Source organism: Pseudorasbora parva, chromosome 1 (genome assembly GCF_024679245.1).
Source record: "Pseudorasbora parva isolate DD20220531a chromosome 1, ASM2467924v1, whole genome shotgun sequence".
NCBI lineage: Eukaryota > Metazoa > Chordata > Actinopteri > Cypriniformes > Gobionidae > Pseudorasbora > Pseudorasbora parva.
The window spans coordinates 41,733,601-41,756,422 of NC_090172.1; the positions used below are offsets into that span (position 1 = coordinate 41,733,601).

General features: G+C 39.0%; 1 protein-coding gene across 5 annotated transcripts in view; it reads left to right on the forward strand.

Moving 5' to 3' along the window:
* The window catches only part of gas2b (growth arrest-specific 2b), a 30,577-nt gene that overhangs the window by 6,362 nt on the left and 1,393 nt on the right, over positions 1-22,822 (forward strand). For 3 of the 5 annotated variants that reach the window (XM_067441039.1, XM_067441022.1, XM_067441012.1), the window contains exons 2-7: positions 7,481-7,643; positions 10,628-10,752; positions 10,974-11,115; positions 15,301-15,364; positions 15,447-15,822; positions 15,921-16,028. In XM_067441039.1, coding sequence (XP_067297140.1) covers positions 7,499-7,643; positions 10,628-10,752; positions 10,974-11,115; positions 15,301-15,364; positions 15,447-15,822; positions 15,921-16,028 — 960 coding nt within the window. In that variant the 5' untranslated portion in view covers positions 7,481-7,498. The remainder of the gene's footprint in view (positions 1-7,480; positions 7,644-10,627; positions 10,753-10,973; positions 11,116-15,300; positions 15,365-15,446; positions 15,823-15,920; positions 16,029-22,822) is intronic. The other 2 variants (XM_067441031.1, XM_067441049.1) reach the window with 2 other exon arrangements.

Here is a 22,822-nt window from a genome sequence, read left to right on the forward strand (position 1 = left end):
GATCACACATTTGACTTAATGATAGGGATGCACCGAAATGAAATTCTTGGCCGAAGCCGAAACCGAATAATAATGAAATGCTTGGCCGAAGACCGAAGGCCGAATACCGAACGCGGTGTTTCGCATTTTTTCCATTTATTTGGCAATTTTTTTTTACCATTATAATAATTAAATAGTAAAAATTTGCTTTTTACTATTTTGTGTTGCTTTTCAGAGAAATAAATCAAATAACAAAAATACAATTTCAAAATATTTATTTAACACTGAATTTTTTTTAACATTCCAGCAGATATTATACAAACTAAGCACAACATAACTTAAAATAAATAATTAGTAAAATAAAAAATATATTTTTATTTGGCCATCTTAGAAGCCCCCCTTCTTGAATAGCCTATGTTAGGCCTATAACTGACTGCTGAAAGAATGTAACTCTGTATGTCTACAACAACTAATGTGCATTGAATAGTGCAAAAAATGTGGATGAACCCACAACAAATAAATAACTGTCTTAGACATAAGCCTACTTAGCCTACTTCTTCAGGAAAAGTGGCAGGTTCTTCTTTATGAAAAGTAGCTTCTCTGCTTTCTCACATGAAAGTCGGTTCCTCTTCTCATCGATGACATGAGCACTAAATTTCAGCACTAAACAGTGCTTCCACACTGCTGACATGTTTGCTGCATAAAGCACGCATCTCTTACTCTACGTGGGTTACTTTTTGATCGCGTCATTAAAAACGTCATTGTTCGGCCAAAATTATTCGGCCTTTTTACTTATTCGGCCGAATGCCGAAAGTGCTTTTTTTGGCTATTTTCGGCCGAATAATTTCGGTTGCCGAATATTCGGTGCATCCCTACTTAATGAATACAATTTTGGTTGAATTATATGCAATTGAACTCTCCACTTGGTTCAGATATGTTGTACCATGTACGATGAAGTAAGGTGAGACATACTTGGGGCAAAAAAGTATTTAGTCAGCCACCAATTGTGCAAGTTCTTTCACTTAAAAAGATGAGAGAGGCCTGTAATTTTCATCAGAGGTACACTTTAACTATGAGAGACAGAATGAGAGAGAGAAAAAAATCCAGAAAATCACATTATCTGATTTTTAAAGAATTTACTTGCAAATTATGGTGGAAAATAAATATTTAGTCACCTACAAAAAAAAGCAAGATTTTTGGCTCTCACAGACCGGTAACTTCTTCTTCAAGAGGCTCCTCTGTCCTCCAGTCATTACCTGTATTAATGGGACCTGTTTGAACTTGTTATCAGTATAAAAGACACCTGTCTACAACCTCAAACAGTCAAACTCCAAACTCCACTATGGCCAAGACCAAAGAGCTGTCAAAGGACACCAGAAACAAAATTGTAGACCTGCACCAGGCTGGGAAGACTGAATCAGCAATAGGTAAGCAGCTTAGTGTGAAGAGAGGTGAAGTGTCTAACTAAGTATCTAGCTACTGGGGTTCCCCAGGGCTCAGGGCTTGGACCACTTCTCTTCTCCATCTACATGTCATCATTCGGCTCTGTCATTCAGAAACATGGCTTCTCCTATCACTGCTATGCTGATGACACTCAACTCTACTTCTCATTTCAACCAGATGATCCTACAGTCAGTGTTCGTATCCCTGCCTGTCTGACAGACATTTCTGACTGGATGAAGGAGCATCACCTTCAACTTAATCTTGCAAAGACGGTCTCAACCAACCCAGCACTTCATCAAAATTTCTCCATTCAGCTCAGTTCATCAACCATAACTCCATTCAGGACTGCCAGGAACCTTGGAGATGTGATTGATGACCATTTAAACTTCACTGACCACATTACTGCAACAGCCCGGTCCTGCAGATTTGCTTTATACAACATTAGAAAGATTAGACCCTTCCTATCAGAACAGGCTGCACAACTCCTGGTTCAAGCTCTTGTTCTCTCCAGACTGGACTATTGTAATGCTCTTCTAGCTGGCCTTCCAGCATGCACTATCAAACCCTTGCAGCTGATCCAGAATGCAGCGGCGAGAGTGGTCTTTAATGAGCCGAAGAGAGCGCATGCCACGCCTCTCTTCATCAGACTGCACTGGTTGCCAATGGCTGCTCGAATCAAATTCAAGGCACTGGTTCTCGCCTACAAAGCAACCACTGGCTCTGTACCAATACTTAGACTCGCTTGTTCAGACTTACACACCCTCCAGAAGCTTGCATTCTGCGAGTGAACAGCGCCTTATGCTTCCATCCCAAAGGGGCAAGAAATCGCTCTCATGGACATTTTCCTGGACCGTTCCCACCTGGTGGAATGACCTGCCGATCTGAATTCGTGCTGCCGAGTCTGTAGCCATTTAAAAAAAACAACAACATCTTAAGACACTTATTTTCCATTTGCACCTGACCAATAAAAACTAGCACTTAACTATTCAATTACATTTTCTGTTTGTTTGTCAAAAAAACAAAAAGTTTGTACTGTCATTGATTTACTGAGAATTCTTAGCTCTTGCAGGTTGTTGGCCTTTTTTGTATCGTTGCGTCTATTGCTCTGCCCTTTTTGTAAGTCGCTTTGGATAAAAGCATCTGCTAAATGATTAATGTAAATGAAATCAACTGTGGGAGCAATTATTAGAAAATGGATGACATACAAGACCACTGATAATCTCCCTTTATCTGAGGCTCCACGCAAGATCTCACCCGGCGGGGTCAAAATGATCACAAGGACGGTGAGCAAAAATCCCAGAACCACAAGGGGGGAACTAGTGAATGACCTGCAAAGAGCTGGGACCAAAGCAACAAAGGCTACCATCGGTAACACACTACGCCACCAGGGACTCAAATCCTGCAGTGCCAGAGGTGTCCCTCTGCTTAAGCCAGTTAATGTCCAGGCCCATCTGAAGCTAGAGAGCATTTAGATAATCCAAAAGAGGATTGGGAGAATGTCATATGATCAGATGAAACCAAAATAGAACTTTTTGGTAAAAACTCAACTTGTTTGGAGGAGAAAGAATGCTGATTTGCACCATACCTACTGTGAAGCATGGGGGTGGAAACATCATGCTTTGGGGCTGTTTTTCTGCAAAGGGACCAGGACGACCGATCTGTGTAAAGGAAAGAATGAATGGGGCCATGTATCGTGAGATTTTGAGTAAAAACCTCCTTCCATCAGCAAGGGCATTGAAGATTAAACGTAGCTGGGTCTTTCAGCATGACAATGATCCCAAACACACTTCCCGGACAACAAAGGAGTGGCTTTGTAAGAAGCATTTCATGCTCCCGGAGTGGCCTAACCAGTCTCCAGATCTCAACCCCATAGAAAATCTTTGGAGGGAGTTGAAAACCTGTGTTGACCAGCGACAGCCCCAAAACATCACTGCTCTAGAGGAGATCTTCATGGAGGACTTGCTTAAAAAGTTTGACCTCTGTCATTGCCAACAAAGGGTATATAACACAGTATTGAGAGTAACTATTTTTATTGACCAAATACATATTTTTCACCATAATTTGTAAATAAAATCTTTAAAAATCAGACAGTGTGATTTTCTGGATTTTGTTTTATTTTATGAAAATGATATCTCTCATCTTTTTAAGTGGGAGAACTTGCTCAATTGGTGGCTGACTAAATACGTTTTTGCCCCACTGTTTGGGGTAAGACAAATCTGAACATGATGAAATAAATTATTTAAAAAAAGAAAAACATTTTAATATTAATCTAATATGTTCACATTTTGGCAGATTGATAAAAAATCTGGTAATCGGATTGATAAAAAATACACACACACACACACACACACACACACACACACACACACACACACAACGATTAACGTGTCTCTCACAGAAAGCTTTATCCCTCCTAAATATTTAATCACCTAACAAACATTTTACACCGTTTGCTAGATACAGAGGGTGCTCATCTTTCACTCCAGGTCATTTTACCCCACATTCCCAAAGGCCTAAATGAATTGCAGGTTTCACTTGCACTGTTTGTGGTTGTGATCCATTCACTATAAGCAATGTCACTGTTTTGCAAATGGCGGTTTCTCGGGTTTCATTGAAATGCAGACATTTGTAGTAGAAAAATATTTTGAGTGTGCTAACATTCTCACTGATATTGTTCAGCTGAGGTTGAGCTTTAAATGCCATTTAAATTAAACAAAGAGTCTGTGTTGTTTTTACGCATGAATTTACTCCAGAAGTAAATGAGTTGCCGTGGGTGTTGTCCTGTCATGCTTTGAAGCAGAGATCTTTTCTTTACACTCAAATTCCTTGATAGAACAAGTACTCTACATTTTGTCTGTCAACCCAGTATTAAGTATGATAAATGTCAAGCCCTTTCTCTACAGTAACTCATGCTGTAATTTAACAGAGGCAAGATAAGCCAAACTACCAGGCCAGCAGAAATGTGATTTATTGTGCTGGACGTACCCTGAACCTGACACTTAGATTGGTATGGCAGTTAAAAACCACAGTTTGTATCTGTTTTAGCTTGTATTCCCAGACGAAAACTTAGACGACACTTACATCCTGTAAATTAGACTGTTTTCTCTGTTTGATGTATGGAAAATATCATTGGATGAGTGCAGTTGATCCACTGTATCTCATGTGTTGCCTTGTGTCAGTGTGTATCAATGAATGTTCACACTTATCTGTGAGCGGTGAACTGGAGCGTAAGTCTGTGTGTGTGTTTTACCTTTATGTGGATTCTTGGTGTGTGTGTGTGTGTGAACAAGCCTCTTTTTGTTTGTGGGTTTGGATGAAGAGCTCTTCTTCTCCTCCTGTCTGAGTATGGTCAGGTTGCAGCGTAGGTGTGAATGTGGCACCTGTGTGCTGTAATCCTGCTATGTGGGCTTCCCATGCTCCATCGGTCAAAGACGCTCAGCCTTCACCCCGACACACACGAGGCCCTAGAGTTCAAGCCATCTTTACTTTTTGTTTTTCTTTAATCATCCATTCTGCCAATGCATGTTGATTACAGCTGCACATTTCTGCAGTATGTGATAAGAGTATGCCAGAATTCACAGTATTCATAAAGTAGGCAAAAGGTACCCGGATGACCTACTTCCGGCGAGATTCTAAAGTGTGCGTCCAATGGACACCTTATCCCATGATGCCATGGGAGAGGATTTGTGAATAAAGCAATTCAATTGATGCTGGTAGGTCAATTGACAATGGCAACATGATGGATTTAGTACACCCGGATAATATTCATACTGCACACATCCATGCTATGTAGGACTAACTTTTTTAACAGTTGCAAATCTTACGCAGTATTGCGATTTCCAATGCCAGTGATTAATTTGTGAATTTGACTGATTCGACTGCACTCTCTATTTAATCATGTATTTTGAACAGGTGGATGTTATGTTACCCCTCTTTTTCCTTGGTGGGGACAAGTAATCAAAGATTTGCTTAGCTCGATCAATTGCAGCGTGCTGCGTCTTGCCCCGCGTCAGACCCATGTCCGTAAAATCTGCCATCGCTGTTCGTCTCCATGTTGTTTTAAGTCGACCTTGTTTTCTACTGCCAGGTGGTGTCCATCTCAGTGCAGTCTTTGCGATTTGGGCCTGGTCCATTTTGAGAACATGTCAAGCCATCGGCTCGACGCTTGATCTCAGTGACCACGCTTTTAATTTTTTGTCCTCCTGTACAGTTCTTCATTGATGATTTTTATAGGCTAGGTTAGGTATTCAACATATCCTCCTAACGCATCCACTGTGGAAGGCGCTGATCTTGTTCATGTCGCATTTAGTAACTCGCCAGCATTCTGAGTCTTATTGCAGGACTGGTTTGACAAAGCTGTTGTACAGATAGCTTTGATGTATTGCGTAGATTTCCAGACGGTCTTCTAGCGATTCGGATGTACCTTTAGATTTTCCGAGCCTTGCTTGTATATCTTTTTATGCTGCATTATCCTTGCTGATGAGGCTTTCTATCTAAAGTTGTCCAATGGTTATTACTGTCCAATGGTTACCAATGGTTCATTATTGACAGTGATTGGTGCATTAGGCATGGAATTAACGCACATAACTTTGGTCTTGGATGGGTTGATGTTCAGGCCCATGTGCATGTCAAAGTTATTCAGCCTGTCAGTGGATGGATTATGTAAAATATCAAAATTTACATACTTTTTTTTGGTACATTCATGCAAATAAGCAATATATCTCATCAGGATATATGTACATTAACTCTGCAGGATTTGTGTATTCTATCTACTCACTGTATAGATAAGTCTCAATTAAAGGGATAGGTTACCCAAAAATGAAAACTCTTTCATCATTTACTCACCCTCAAGTTGTTCTACACCTGTTGTTCTGCTGAACACAAAAGAAGATATTTGGAGCAAAATGTGTGTAACCAACCATTGACTACCATAGTAGGGGGGGGAAATATATGGTAGTCAAAGGTTGCTCTCTCTGCTTGGTTACACACATTCTTCCAAAAATCTTCTTTTCTGTTCAGCATAACAAAGAAATTCATACAGGTTTGGAACAACTTGAGGGTGAGTAAATGATGACAGAATTTTAATTTTTGGGTGAACTATCCCTTTAAAGCCTTTCATTGTCCTGGTCATCTTTGTATTACCTTTTTACTCATGTATGTTGTTTCAATGTTTCACCATCTTCTGTTCTAGAGCCCTCCCCTCGGACAGCGCACTAAATACGCATATGTTATCTGTGCTTGTTTCAATTGCACACATCTGCCCTGCAGGTGTCTACTCTGCTTCCTCTGCCTTACAAGACTGTGGCAGTTATAGGAAACAGGGGCATGTTTCTACATGTGATAGGCCCCACTGATGAATAGTTGCCTGAGTAGGGGGAAATTACAGGACAGAGCATTTTCAGTTGCTAAGGATTGAAGTAAGACTTGTACGTCAAATTCTATCTTGAGTGAGAGTTTCTGAGCTGGTATTTGTCTGTTTGTATTTGCCCTTTTCTCCATCCAGTATGGCCTTATTCTAATTCTGTACCTAGGATATTTTATATCCTTATGATAAATTGTGAAATACCTGGCGGCAGTCAGACATTGAAACAGCTGACTTTGAAACGGTATTACACTAATTCCCATCACTATTTATTATACCTTTTTGCCTGTTAGCAATGTTAATATTTACTTCTCATTGCTTCAGTCAGTTTTAAAGAATAGTTTGAATGTGGTAGATGTGCATCATTAGGTAAAGTGTAAATCCAGCAATGGTTGAGGTAAATTCAGACAGTGGCCCATATACAGAAGCATTGAGAGAACAGATGTTCTGCTATAATTCATTTGTACAGCACATTTAATAGTCCATTCAGGACCAAGCAGCCTGACCATTGCTGCAGATGGTTTGCATGCTAGATTATTTAAAGAGGTGCTGGATTTGATCCAATTGATTTTTAAAAAAAAGTGACAGGCCCCAAAAAAATAACAAAAGACCAATTTGTTTTGAAAGTTCTAGATGCGTTCACATTCAACATTCACTTTAACACAGTAAATTTCTTCTCTTTCCTTCTTAATCCAGCAGTCCACTTGAGTCAGTATGAATGGTCCCTTCAGTCCCAGACGGGAACCAGGACCTGACCTCTCCTGTCTGCACCAGTACAACGAGTGGCTGGCATGTAGGCATGAGTTCAGTCTCCTGCCCATGAAAGAGGATCTGGCCATCTGGATAAACAGAATGCTTGGTAAGAAAATATAAGTATTCATATTTGCATAAGCATTAGTGATTAAAGATTTGTGAACTGAAGAGCTTAAAGGGTTAGTTCACCCCAAAATGAAAATTCTGTCAAATTCGATGGCTCAGAAAGGCTTTCATTGACACCAATGTCATTTCCTCTCTCAAGACCCATAAAAGGCACTAAAGACATTACAAAGCCCATCTCACTACAGTGGTTCTACAATCAGTTTATGAAGTGACACGTTTTATGAAGTGACAATAGTTTTTTGTGGGCAAAAAACGAAATTACGACTTCTATAGTGATAGACGATTTCAAAACAAAGCTTCGAACCGTTTTGAATCAGTGTATCGATTCAGTGGGTTGGATCACAAAAGTCACGTGATTTTAGCAGTTTGGCGGTTTGACACGCGACCGAATCATGAATCAATACACTGATTCATAACTGTTCAACGCTTTGTTTTGAAATCGGCCCATCACTATATGTCGTTATTTCAGGTTTTTTCCGCACAAAAACTATTCTTGTCGCTTCATAAAATTATTGTAGAGCTATTGTAGTGAGATGGACTTTATAACAATGTCTTTAGTGCCTTTTATGGGTCTTGAGAGAGGAAATGACATTGGTGTCAATGAAGGCCTTTGTGAGCAATCAGATTTCAACAAGAATATCTTCATTTGTGTTTCAAAGATGTCTTGCGGTTGTGGAACGACATGAGGGTGAGAAATTAATGACAGAATTTAAAATTTTGGGTGAAATAACCCTTTAAAGTGTTCATCAAAAAATAAAAATTCTGTCATCATTAACTCACCGTCATGTTGTTTCAAAATTACATTATTTCTTATGTGGATCTCTAAAAAGATATTTTCAAGAATTCTTGTAACCAATTCACCATCGACTTCCAGTGTATGGAGAAAATAAGTGTATTGTAAAACATACACTGGCTGGGCTTAATCTTTAGGGCAACATTGAGTCTTTTACAACAACCATAAATTGCCTTTGGCTGTTCAACACATGAAAACTTTTAACTAGAGCTTAGGTGTGTCAAGGAAAGTTGTGGATATGAAATTATAGCCATCTCTGGTCACCATTAGGCTCACTTATTTTATTATTAGTCATGGACATGGTTCCAGGAGAAGATGGTGCCTTGTGCTTCTCAGATGCAATTTTCAACATATGCTTTGCATTTCAGCTTTACTGCAGTATTGTCTGACTAACAAGCACTCAAGGTTACCCTTTTTTCCATTCTCATTGCTTGGTGTCATTACAAAGGATGAAACCTCATTTACACAATCAGATAACATCTTGATTAAATCCTGCAAAAGCCAACAGATATGGATTATTTTTCCGTGTCTGCCCATCAGATCAGGAATATCATGGTGTTTGCAGATAGTCTTTTTAAATAGAATTCCTTAAATTCCTTTGCATCTTGGATCAATTGTACATGCCCTGATGGGACCTATAAAGAGGAATTGCCTTTCTCAAAAAGACCAGGATATGAGCGTCTTGTACGAGTCCCTGCGTGTCTTGACCTTTGTTGACAGAACCTCCTAAGGCAACTTGATAAAAACAAAACACAACATGTAAAGAGATCAAAAAAGCACACAACCCTTTAGCCAACCCTGGTGGTACTTAAATATAAAGTTAAGACACAACAACCTGAGAAATGTGATTAGACGGGAGACAACATCACACTTGTGTTTTCACAGGAGCAGCTGATGAGGGATTTCTCTGATTAACACACATTCTCCCTCACCTCTTCCTGTTCCTGTTGATCTCAAGGCAGCATTATGGCTCTGTGGTTGACGGACAGCAGGAGATCTCTTTGTTTTCCTTACACGTTTCTCTCTCACTCTGAGTTAATGATCATCCCCAGTCATTCTGCACAAATCCTTCTGTTTTTGTTGTGGTTTCCCTCCACCATCACCTCCTGTATTCCCCCTCTCCAGGCCCCCCACTCCCCCTTGACCGTGATGGTTAAGCTCCGGTACCACTGCTGTGTCTGAATCTGTATGTACTTAACACCCAGGCCTCAGGAATGTGTCTGCACAGCCGTGAGAATCTCAGAGCGAGTGTACTTAGAGGATTTTTGGGGGGCATCTTCATGTCGCCTTAGGTACTGAAAACTGATAAATAAAAGATGGAGGAGAGGATGTGTAAGGAAGGTAAACAACAACCATGAAACTTGTGGTGTACTGTGTGTATGCCTAAGTGTCACTGTGCATTTTACAGCTACCAATTTAATCAGTCCCTTTATAACCTCAATCTTTAAAGGGTTAGTTCACCCAAAAATGAAAATTCTATCAATAATTACCTACCCTAATGTTGTTCGACATCTGTAAGATCATCTTCGGAACACAAATGAAGATATTTTCGTTGAAATCTGATGGGTCAGAAAGGCCTTAATTGACACCAATGTCATTTCCTCTCTCAAGACCCATAAAAGGCACTAAAGACGTTACAAAGCCCATCTCACTACAGTGGCTGTACAATCATTTTAGGAAGTGACAAGAATAGTTTTTGTGTGCAAAAAAACCCCCTAAATAACGATTAATATAGTGATAGACGATTTCAAAACAAAGGTTTGAACGTTATGAATCAGTGTATCGAATCATGATTCGGATCGCCAATGTCATGTAATGTCAGCAGTTTGACACGCGATCCGAATCATGAATCAATACTTTGATTCATAACGGTTCAAAACTTTGTTTTGAAAATAGCCCGTCACTATATAAGTTATTTAGTTTTTTTGCACACAAATAATATTCTCGTCGCTTCATAAAATTATTGTAGAACCACTGAAGTGAGATGGGCAAATATCTTCATTTATGTTCCGAAGATGATGGAGGTCTTACGGGTGTCGAACGACATGAGGGTAAGTAATTAATGACAGAATTTTCATTTTTGGGTGAACTAACCCCAATTCTAGAAGCCTGTTGATTATTCCTTATCTTTCTCTTATTCCTTGTCTTTCTCTTAATTGCTTCCTGTACAGGTTTGGATATAACAGTGGATAATTTCATGGACAGACTAGACAATGGTGTCGTCCTGTGTCAGCTTGCAGAAGCGCTACAGGAAAAAATGATTCTGGCCAACAATTGCAAGGTGCTCATATTATGGGTAGTAAAATCTAAATTATTTTTCCCCAGAGGACTTAAAGAGAATTACTAGCACTAGCACAGTATAGTTGTGCAATTTTTGAACAATATATTATTTGCAAAAAGTGTCTCCTAATAGAGGGCCAATTTTCTGTTGTGCTATTTTATGCTGTAAAATATTCAAATGAGCACATAATAAGTTATACAGAGTTACAATTCAGTTGGTTTATTTTTCATTCATAGCCCTTTACTAAGCGCGTAATTCGCTGGCGGCCTGATGCAGCCTCGGGATCATTCTTTGCTCGGGACAATACAGCTAACTTTCTGTACTGGTGCCGTAAAGTTGGGGTGGAGCCATCACATCTGTTTGAGTCTGAAGATCTCGGTGAGTGTTTCAAAGCAACAGCATTTTTATCTTATCATATCAAGGATTTAGGATATTAGCTTGTGAATATACTGTCTTTGTGATTAACCTGACTAGGTTCTTTGGTTTCAATACAAGTGCTTGTACATCTGAGATGATTCAATCCTGAGAAATCTGGACACATTTTCAACACAGAAAGATCAGGAGTCTTTCTGCCAACTTTTAGGATGCTTTCACACTAGCACTTTTGGTGTGAATTTCTGCTCATCTTCGGCGTTCTTTAGAGCAGTTGCAGTACATTCGCGGCAGATAGACACAAGTGCCATTACGCTTTGGTAACAAAACCAACGGTTCAAAAACAAAAAATATAAAAGTAATGGGAGCAACGATATGCGTTTTGCTGCCTTCACGCTCACTGTCGTTGACGCTGCGCTGCTTTGATGACACAAACAAACTTGTGTTCGTACCTAAATAATATAATATGATCAGTCCAGCGGAGGCAGGGGGCAGGGGGAGGGGGAGGGGGATCAATCCAACTCAGGTTTGGTCCAGGAAATCGAACCGAGTGTGAAAACACCCTTAGACTCAGGGGCCAGTTGTTTAAAGGTAAACTGATTGGATTTTGGTTATCGGATTGGATCAAATCTTGAAAATGGGTTGTTCAAAAGGGAAAGAAGGAATCTGAAATCATATTAATTCACGGAATACAATCCTAGTTTTAATCTGGATCAAACCTTCAGTTTGTGTTGTTCAAAACTTGGATCTGGATAACTTTGATCCTAAAAAACAGGATTATCCTGATCTCAACAGGGTGTAGGATTTCAAGGTGGATTCCAGGAAGAAAACGTAGTAAAACTTTAAAACTGGTAAAAAAAATACAACATTTGTATCTTATAATACACAAGCATATATTATTTTATTTTACTCTTGATTAGTCAGGCTAATTGTTAAAGTAATAAATTAGAAGTAGACACTGGGCTTCATATTTAGCCTTTCGGAAGACTACAGTCAAAGTAAAAAAAAAAAAAAAAAAGATTTAGCCACCATAATATAATCCAAAAACAGCTGTAAAAAAAGTGTTTTTTTTAAATCACTTATAAGACTTTTTACTTCTTATCAATTATAAGAGATGAAGACAAAAGTTATTTGCGAGCATACGCAAGGTTTCTCGGGTGAACACACAACTTTTCTGAGAGAATGCAAAATAAAAATAAAAATTCTTCCCCCAACTCATATCTTTTTCCATCAGCATGTCCCTTCTGAGTACTATTACTATTACTAGTACTATTCCAGATTTAGTTATCTGCAAAATTGTATCTGGATCTGGGTGATCTAATCCAATTTTGGTTTGAAAAACCAGCACAAAAGTCAAATGGATTACCTGATCCTGGATAGCAAAACATGGGATTTCCACATCCAGATCATTTTGATCCAGATTAAATGTTTTGAACAACTGACCCCATGAGATCATCAAAGGGATAGTTCACAATCACCATCATTTACTTTCCCTCATGTCATTTCAAACCTATAAGACTTAATAAAAGGGTGAACAAACCCTTTAAGTGAGATGTCCAGTTAGATCGAGCCTCACTCTCTCTGCCTGTGTGTCTGTGCAGGCTGTTGTCCTGTGGGGCTGTGGCCCTGAAGAACTGCTGAATAGCCAAGCAGTATCAATATCTGTGTCACTTTACTGTTCACGGCGTCACACCCCTGGCCCCTGCTGTCCATCACTGAGTGATGAATAATGGAGAGAAAGAGAAGAAAATCGAATTGAAAGGACAGTAGGTCAGGGGGAAAATAGGGAATGGAAAAATAGGGGTCAAAGATAGCAAATACAATACAATAGTGAAAATGATAAAGAAAGAAGTGCCCATTGAAAGGTTTTGAGAGGATAGATAAAATAATGCAGCATGAACTAGTGTTCAATAATTGCTATAAAAGGAACAAAACCTTTTTCTTTAAAAAAAAGTCTTTTAGCCCTGGTAGTTTTACAGGTTTACAGGTCCTATTACATGAAGAGAGGGCTGAAATACCATAGTCCCAAAACCTGAGGGACATTTGCAGTGACATAACCAGTGTGTCGATCCAACTTTGTGTCTTTGATTTTCAAAGAGTCCCGCAGTTGACTTTTGTACGTGCACATCAGCAGTGTTGGGGAGGTTACTTTGGAAATGTATCCTAATAGGTTACAGATTACAAGTTACCCTATTTAAAATGTAATAAGTAGTGTAACTACTTGTTTTCTCATCCCGTTTTTTTGAGGAGACACTTCCTCCCTTGCCGCCTCGGAGGAAACGCCCTTGGTGCACGCATTTCTGTCTGTTTAAATGCATTTCACTGTTTGGCAAATTAATGCGCATTTTCCAAATGGAGAAAGATAGCATTCTGTGTTTATTTTAAACTTCAAAACAGTGTACATTGATGCCAAATAATTAGGACTGCATCCAATATTTATCATAGCTTTCAAAATGAGGCTATTTAGGATTTAGCTATTATTTCTTTGTTTTCATAAGGATTCACACATTCAAACCTTGGCAGAATGTAAGGGAGACACAATTCTGTTTTCATTCTTGTTAATACAAGTTTCAACACCTTTTTGTCCACAAAATTAGCGTCTGGGTTTTTCCACTTTTTCCACTGCACAACAACGATATCACTAATGTCAGTGCAAATACTACAAAGTTTGTTTTGTGTCTGCATTGCAAAGCCTGAAAAATGGGTTGGGAAGCTCATGCAAACATCTTTTAATGACTTAGTTGAAGGATGAAAATGCTCTGCAGTATTTAGTTTGGCTATTGTCTCAATAAGACATGTCAAAGCCTTTTCACTCTTTTTTAAAGCCTTTTGTCTTGTTTTCCAGTAAAAACATAAACATTGTTAAAGCATGATACATTTTTTTTGAAGTCAAGTCACTTTTATTTATACAGCGCTTTATATCATACATATTGTTTCAAAGCAGCTTTACAGTGATAACAGGCAATACAAAATTACCGGTATGCATTTTGGCTGTTGTTGAGCTGAAGTCAGTCCAGTGTTGATTCAGCTCAGCTCAGTTGTTCAGCTCAGTTCAGTTCTCATAGAAAAACATCAGTACTTCCAGATCAATAATTTAGTTCAATATTAAGTGTCCCCAACTAAAAAAAAGCCAGAGGCGACAGATAATGTCCTAGATCCTAGATCCTAGGTGAGATTAATTCTTTGCCAATAGGATAAGAAATAATAATTTATATGAAAATAAGTCTTATATTTTTTTAAAAAAAATCATATAAAAGTTTTTTTGTTATATATATTATACAGTCAAATCTTTTTTTACTAGTGGGTGCAGGACATTATATATCATTTATGTAAGTGAGGATAGCAAAATGAAGTAAACTGGGACATATTATACACACCAGTTCTTCATACAGTGGACTACCAATAAAATTGATAAAAATTTGGGACCAAACTTTGATCTGACCATTTTTTTAAAGTGTTTTTTCTTTAATTGCTAATGCAACCTTTTACACCATAGACTGAACAAAATGAAGCAATGTTTGGTATTGGTCGGCCTAAATTGATATGATCTAATCACGTCCTTAAATTTACCAGTTGATTGTAATCCGTTACATACCTTTCTATTAAAGTTATCTGACATTATCAAAATGCATTTGCTCTGACACTTGTCATATTTGAGTTAGACATATTTTATTACCATCTAAACTATAGCGAATAAGCTTTAATAGTGTGACGTAAAAATGTTGATGGTGTCCAATTTTTTTTTACTGTATATTTTCTTGTTTTAAACGTAAACTTCTAAACGTAAACGTAATTTTTTTTTTATTATTATTTTATGCAATATACTACTCAAATAATGCATCTTGTTTTAAGGGTACATAGATATTTTTAAATAAAACATTGAGTAAGATATCTTTTTCTTATCAGTAAGATAATGATTTTTCTTACTGAGATTTTTTTTCTTCTTCTTTCAGTCATCGTCATTCTCTTTGCATGGATATGATAATGTTATTTGAGAGGTTGTAATGTTATTTAGCTGAATAGACATATCAAATATCTTTTCGCTTTGAGAATCTTTGTATGTGACCATCAAAGCTCGGTCTTGTCCATTGTTGTGCCCGGGGTACAGTATATGTTTGTTTCAAGCATGCTGACATCATAAGACTCTGAGGATTTTGTTGTGTGTATATGACAATGTATGTGTTCCACCAGTTCTTCAGAAGCATCCTAGGGATGTGTGCTTGTGTCTCATGCAACTCGGCAGAATTGCTTCAAGGTGAGTCCTTTTGATCCTTTACAATCATTTACTATCATATTTTCCCCTCTCAAGTCACAGCTGAATAAACGTTCTCCCTCAGGTATGGCATTGAGCCGCCTGCGCTGGTCAAGCTTGAGAGAGAGATTGAGAAAGAGGAAGATGAGTCTCTGTCGCCATCCATGTTCTTTGCCTCACCTCTGCCATCTCCCTCCACCCCACCTGTTTTTTTCCCTCCTGATCCAGAGCCTCCTACAATCTCAACCCCCTCATCCATCTCTCCTCCATCCCCTCCTCTGGCCCCTACCCCTCCCCCAGAGTCCACGTCCATCTTCTCTGACTCAAACACCCAGTCAGAACCTCAGCCAACTTCACCATCCTCCATCAGAACACCCGTCAAATCAATGCCACCCTCTCCGAAAAACGGCCTTGCTAAGACAAATGGGAAAAAGAGCAGTGGTAACCTTCTGGATGAGATTGTGAGTACTTTCGTATGCCGTTGCCCAATCCTTGGCTTACCCATGTGTGACTTCATGCTCATTATCAAAAGCATGTTTTCTCTGTTGCTTTGTTTCAGGTGAGGGAGATATCAGAGGATCCACCATGCAAATGTCCAGTCAAATTCTGCATTGAGAAGCAGCCAAAAGGCCATTATCGTGTTGGAGACAAAGTTCTCTACGTCAGGGTATGTACTACACTTTCCACAAAGACTGTCTTTTTTAAAATGTTATTTGGTATTTAATATTGCAGTTCCCATTGATTTCTGTGGAAGGATATGAAAACGCATGCCTCATTGTTTGTTATAAGCATTGACATGTCAACAAGCTCTGCTGTGCTTTCACTGTTTCTTAAGGAAGCACAAATATTAGTTTTGAACCTGAGAGAACACAGTACACTGTCAAGGCAAAGCCTCATGGGAGCTGGTGTTGCCTGGCAACATGAAGAAAAGGTTCACACCTTTGAATAGGGAAAAAGGAGGTTCAGACTAACAAATGTCTAGGATCAGGGCTGGAAATGCGGTTCACATATACCAGAAAAGAACACAAATACTACACAAGAAGTAATTATAAAATGCTCAGTCAAACTAAAAACACACAGATTTTAGATTATTGTAAAACTTAAAATGCCTAAAAGGCTATGTATGCTGTAGTCATTTTGAGTCTTTAAAAGAGACAATGCTAAATCTAAACCCTACAGGGAATAGTTCAAATCTTAACATAATTGTCACTTTGTCTCATTTGGGACCTGTATAAACTCATTACATGCTTAATTAAACATATCGGAATGCACTTACTTTATGTAACACACACTAATTGTGTTCACTGTCACATTAGTAGCCGTCAATTCGTGAAGCTGTGAATGTTAATGAGAACTTCTGTTGCTTTTGTAATTTTCATATTTATCCGTCAATACAAAGTTCTGTCATGATAAAACTGGCTCAAGCTGATAAGTCCATAAGTTTTGTCTCTTTGTCGCCACCTCTGTTTGAAACCTGCAGTTGCAGTTATTTGCGGAATTATTATTATTATTGGCGGAATTATTATTATTATCTTTACGTGGGTTGTACATCAGCACAGCTCCTCAGCATGTTTGAATCTAATGTTTTGAGGAGTTTGTGTGTGTCATTCATGCGTTTCTACGAATATTTAGTGTATTAGCGTTACCTGTAGATTTCAATTCCTGTACAGTCTAATCTTTTGGTTTTGACTGCGGGTGAATCTCTTGCTGTCACTGATGATTGTCGTTTGGACCTTTCTGGATTACAAACTGCCATCAAATTAATAAATTTAATAATTTCAGCTGCTGTGAGAAAAGGCTATAAATGATATGCCACCTGCAGCATCCTCACATGCGTTATAGCCTAATAGCCAAACTCCTCCTTTATGTACAGACGTGATGTAATGACACAAAAATGAATGGCGCCATGCTTGAATATCCTGCGGAAAGCTATCAGTACCACTCAAATTATAACATTACTACAAGTTTACCCTTGTGAATCAGCTACGGAGATAGTTTTGAACACTGTCTGGTTATATACTTCCTCAAAAATTTATTTTGGATAATTTTTTACCAAAAAAAAAGTCAGAGACTGCCGCTTTAACGCAATCTGAGAGTGCAGCTTTAACGCAATAACATCATTCTCTATAGGGCAGACCTGATTGGTCCCTGTTGTATTAGTAGCCAATGAGCTTGCTTCTCAACCTTAAAATACTTGGTCAGCATTTCCTGGAGCAGTTGTAGCGTGCTTTCATAAACCCCCCACCTTCCCCAGCTCCATTTGTATCTGCTACAGGTTAATCATATATCAAGGTACATCCATATATTATACAGCATGTCTTGCGTATCGGTGTATGTATTAGAAGTAGCAAGTACTTGCTCTACAGAAGCAGCGGCATCAGCAGTGTTGAAGATCTATTCCGCCAAGACCCATTGACATATCCAATACCATGCCAAATACTCAGAGAGTTGTCATGACAAAACTTACTTTCTAACTACAAACATTGAAATCTACTTTTATAGATCAAGTTGAAGTCCAAAAACATGTGCATAGTCTCTCAACTGAAGGGTAGAATCGAAATACCCCTTTTAGTCTTTTTCTCTGATAACACTATTCAATAACCAATGACAAACTCATTTGAAGCAAGAGACAAGTTCGAGAGCATCTTAATTAAACTAGATCTGCCATAAAAGAATTCATCTAAATGTTGATTACTGATCAAGCGATTAGTAGTCTGAATGTATTCAGAGACTTGCAGCCTTTGCTTCTGTTGGCTCCACCACTCCCATTTATGATTTTTCAATCAGACAAATCCTTCAGGCCAACAGTATGTGTGGCAGAGGAAGAAAAGCAGCAGCTTTCTGTCAGAGATCCAATTAGAGGGAGAGAGAGCGAGCGAGAGAGGCTTACCATAGCACTTAAATAGAAAGAGATGGGGAGCTTTTGATATCATTTCTCACCCTTCTTTTCAGTGGAAGGGAGTGGGGCATATTTTTTTAAAACTTTTGTTGTGAAATCCTGGGCTAAAATGAAAGAAAAGGAAGATCCATTAGATCATCACAATGGCTGAGCTGTGTAGCAGAAGGGGCGAAGAATCGGCGAATCATTAAGAAATACGATTCATGCCATGTCTGTCATTAACAGAGATGTTAATGGGTTCATGAATACTTCTCTTTTTAGATCTGACTGGAAAGCATAATGCCATTTTAACAGAGACTGTTGAAAGCTGTTTACCTTTATCTGACAACTCTCCTTTCACGGACACCCCATTTAAATGAATTCAAGCTTCACCACCTTTTAGCACTTTTTGTACGTTTGTGTATTTTTTTCTATGTTTGTTCCACTAAGTTTATCTTGCTTCTTGGTCTGTTCAGTAATTAAGACATATTCATTATTCATTCTTTACAAAAGACAGATTAAGGGTCAGATATGGATCTCATGCAGGTGTGTTGAGGACGGAGGCAGAGGGCCCCGGTGGTCTATTTTTTGTCTCTACAGTAGCTTGCTGTGCTTTAAATAGCTTTTCCTAGCTACACATTACAGCTAATCTTTTTTTATATATATATATATATTTTTAAATATTTTTTTAGTGGGTTACTATTGTTTGCCATTCCAGCCATGTCTTCTATCATACATACTACACTTCACTAATATAAAGGTGTGAAATAGAGGATATGCATCGAGGTCACTTTCCTGAATACTGACTGCAGTTAATAGGGAGAAACGTGAGCAGAATCAACGATATTTAGTTTAAACTAAAGGTCGTGCTCGATATAGTGTTCTTTAGAACTTACCAAAGATCCAGTAGGCTACCCATGGATATTGGGATGCAGCAAGGAATTGTGTTTTCCTGACATTTATATGAGCCTGATTTCGATACTGACATAAAGATTTATCACAGTCAGTCATCTCGAGAGTGAATCCCGCATGTATACATTGTAAAAAAAAAAAAAAAAACATATATTAAAAAAATAAGTTAGCCTACCTGTTTGCCTTAAAATTTTGAGTTAATTGAAATTAAAAATTTGAGTTAATACAATAAACGTTTTTGAGAGTCTACAACCTTTATTCAAAAATTATTAAAAGATTTTGGAAGCATATTGGGTAATTGTGTGTGTGTTTTATTTGTGAGCGCCCCCTTTGCGGCTGCTATGCGCCCTCGATGCGCACTTCAGCTGAGCCTGCAAGTTTGCGAGCTACGCAGAGGACTTCTACCCGGCAGTCAAAGCGCCATTACGTCGTGAAAGTGCGGACTCAGAGGAAGACCATGAGGGTTTATGGTGCCATTTGGGACAGGGCCTTAGACCACATAGCTATTTGAACTCAGTCCTATCTGGATGTATGCTCATTCAGGTCCTGTTCAAGCAGGGAAATCAAAGCTACAATCTGCCATCTAGTGGTCAGTGTGTTAACGAAAGCACGCAGTCGCTCTCATCTCTTTCCCATACATTTTTCAGTGGTGGAAGACAAGCGAAAAGGACTAAAATCAATTTCGCTGCCGTTATAGCGAATGAGACGATCGATAAAGGAGTGTTGTGGTAAAGTTGTAGTTTGAGCACACAGGCTTTTCAGAACGAACTAATTTGTGAGGGGACATACAGTTATTATTCCCACTCAATTCGATTATTAAGTCACTGACTGAATTAATGCTTAACATAGGCTACAGGTCTTACTTTCATTCTGCACTGTGGACTGTTTTTTTTTATTTTATTTACGTAGGCTACCATCAGAAGTGCCAAAGGTTGTTTGACTGACGCGGGGTTTTCTTAAACAGACCCCCCTCCAACGCGGCTTTCTGTGTATTTGTTCATTCGCGCTCGCCCTCACCTCTTGTGTCAGCCCTGACATTTTAATCTGCTTGGAAACAGCTGAGACTGATCAAACCGCATTGTAATTAGAATTACCCTGCTTGGCAAACGCGCGCACGCTTGAATAGGCTATACCCTATCCCTCTATTAGGATGCATCGAGCTAAAGGGTTTGGAGGGGTGGGAGGTGCAAAACATATAAATCTGGTTGTATTACCAGCAGCTTAACAGGTTTGTAATGAGAGGGTCAAGACTGATAAGGTGGAGGGGAGGAGGAAATAGATGACTGTCGGTGCCTCAGGGGACAGAGACGCATTTCTCAGGAGACGTGACCCTTTCAAGTTTCAATGCATTTCTATTTCGTGTGTCTTGTTCATGCTCTGGAGCGGTTGCCGTGGCAGCGGGTGCGCTTCACGCCACGCGCCGTAGGTGTGTTTGAAAAGCCCGTGTGTATGTGTGTGTGGATTTGTCCTGCGCTGGTGCTCAGCTGGTGCCGTGAGGTGGTGTTTCATTAGGCCTAATGAGATTTTAGCCTCTCTCTCTCTCTCTCTCTCTCTCTCTCTCTCTCTCTCTCTCTCTCTCTCTCTCTCTCTCTCTCTCTCTCTCTCTCTCTCTCTCTCTCTCTCTCTCTCTCTCACTCACTCACTCACTCACTCACTCACTCACTCACTCACTCACTCACTCACTCACTCACTCACTCACTCTCTCACACACACACACACACAGCCTTTCTGACTGGGATCATTCGCCTTTCATTGGATCTTTTGCATATTAGATGTAGACTTATTTTAAATAATATATGCAGGATGAAGGGGGGCATTAGGGAGAACACACACATCCCTCACACACACATATACACACCGATATACACTCAACTAAAGGATTATTAGGAACACCATACTAATTGACCCTCTTCCGCCTTCAGAATTGCCTTAATTCTACTTGTCACTGATTCAACAAGGTGCTGAATGCATTCTTTAGAAATATTGGCCCATATTGATAGAATAGAATCTTGCAGTTGATGGAGATTTGTGGGATGCACATCCAGGTAACGAAGCTCCTGTTCCACCACATCCCAAAGATTCTCTATTCGGTTAAGATTTGGTGACTTTGGGGGCCTTTTTAGTACAGTGAACTCATTGTCATGTTCAAGAAAACAATTTAAAATGATTCAAGCTTTGTGACATGGTGCATTATCCTGCTGGGAGTAGCCATCAGGCTACTAGGCTGGGGATGGACATGGTCAGAAACAATGCTCAGGTAGGCCGTGGCATTTAAACGATGTCCAATTGGCAATAAGAGGCCTAAAGTGTGCCAAAAAAACATCCCCCACACCATTACACCACCACCATCACCAGCCTGCATGTTGGTAACAAGGCATGATGGTCAGAGGAGTGAGGTTTACTCGCACAGCAACTACTAGCTGGCCTCTGTTACACATGCTTTCATTCTGTTTACACCAAATTCTGATTCTACCATCTGAATGTCTTAACAGAAATTGAGACTCATCACACCAGGCAGCATTTTTCTAGTCTTCAACTGTCCAATTTTGCAGCTTGTGCAAATTGTAGCCTCTATATCCTATTTGTAGTGGAGATGAGTGGTACTCTGTGGGGTCTCAATGTGGTTATTTCAGTACAAGTGGTTATTTCAGTCAAAGTTGCTCTTCTATCAGCTTGAATCAGTCGGCCAATTCTCCACTGACCTCTAGCATCAGCAGGGCAATTTTGCCCACAGGACCTTTTAAGCAAAATTGTTGTTTTAAGCAGTTTGGAGTTCAGGAGATTGTCTTGATCAGAACCACACCTCTAAATGCATTGAAGCAACTGCCATGTAATTGGTTGACTAGATATTGATAAGATAATTGCATTCATGAGAAATTGAACAGGTGTTCCTAATAATCCTTTAGGTGAGTGTATATACAGTGGGTACAAAAGGTATTCAGACCCCCTTAAATTGTTCACTCTTTGTTTATATTGTAGCCATTTGCTAAAAATCATTTAAGTTATTTTTTTCTCATTAATGTACACACAGCACCCCATATTGATAGAAAAACACAGAATTGTTGACATTTTTGCAGTTTTATTAAAAAAGAAAAACTGAAATATCACATGGTCCTAAGTATTCAGACCCTTTGCTCAGTATTTAGTAGAAGCACCCTTTTGATCTAATACAGCCATGAGTCTTTTTGGAAAAGATGCAACAAGTTTTTCACACCTGGATTCGGGGATCCTCTGGCATTCCTCCTTGCAGATCCTCTCCAGTTCTGTCAGGTTGGATGGTACACATCGGTAGACAGCCATTTTTTAGATCTCTCCAAAGATGCTCAATTGGTTTAAGTCAGGGCTCTGGCTGGGCCAAAGACAAGACAATAGAGCATGTTTATGTAATAAAGCATGCACTGTGTCAGTGGGAGATTTACTCATATTATCCCCTGTGTGTGTATATATATATATATATATATATATATATATATATATATATATATATATACAGTGCCTTGCGAAAGTATTCGGCCCCCTTGAAATTTGCGACCTTTTGCCACATTTTAGGCTTCAAACATAAAGATATAAAATTGTATTTTTTTGTGAAGAATCAACAACAAGTGGGACACAATCATGAATTAGAACAAAATTTATTGGATATTTCAAACTTTTTTAATATATAATATATC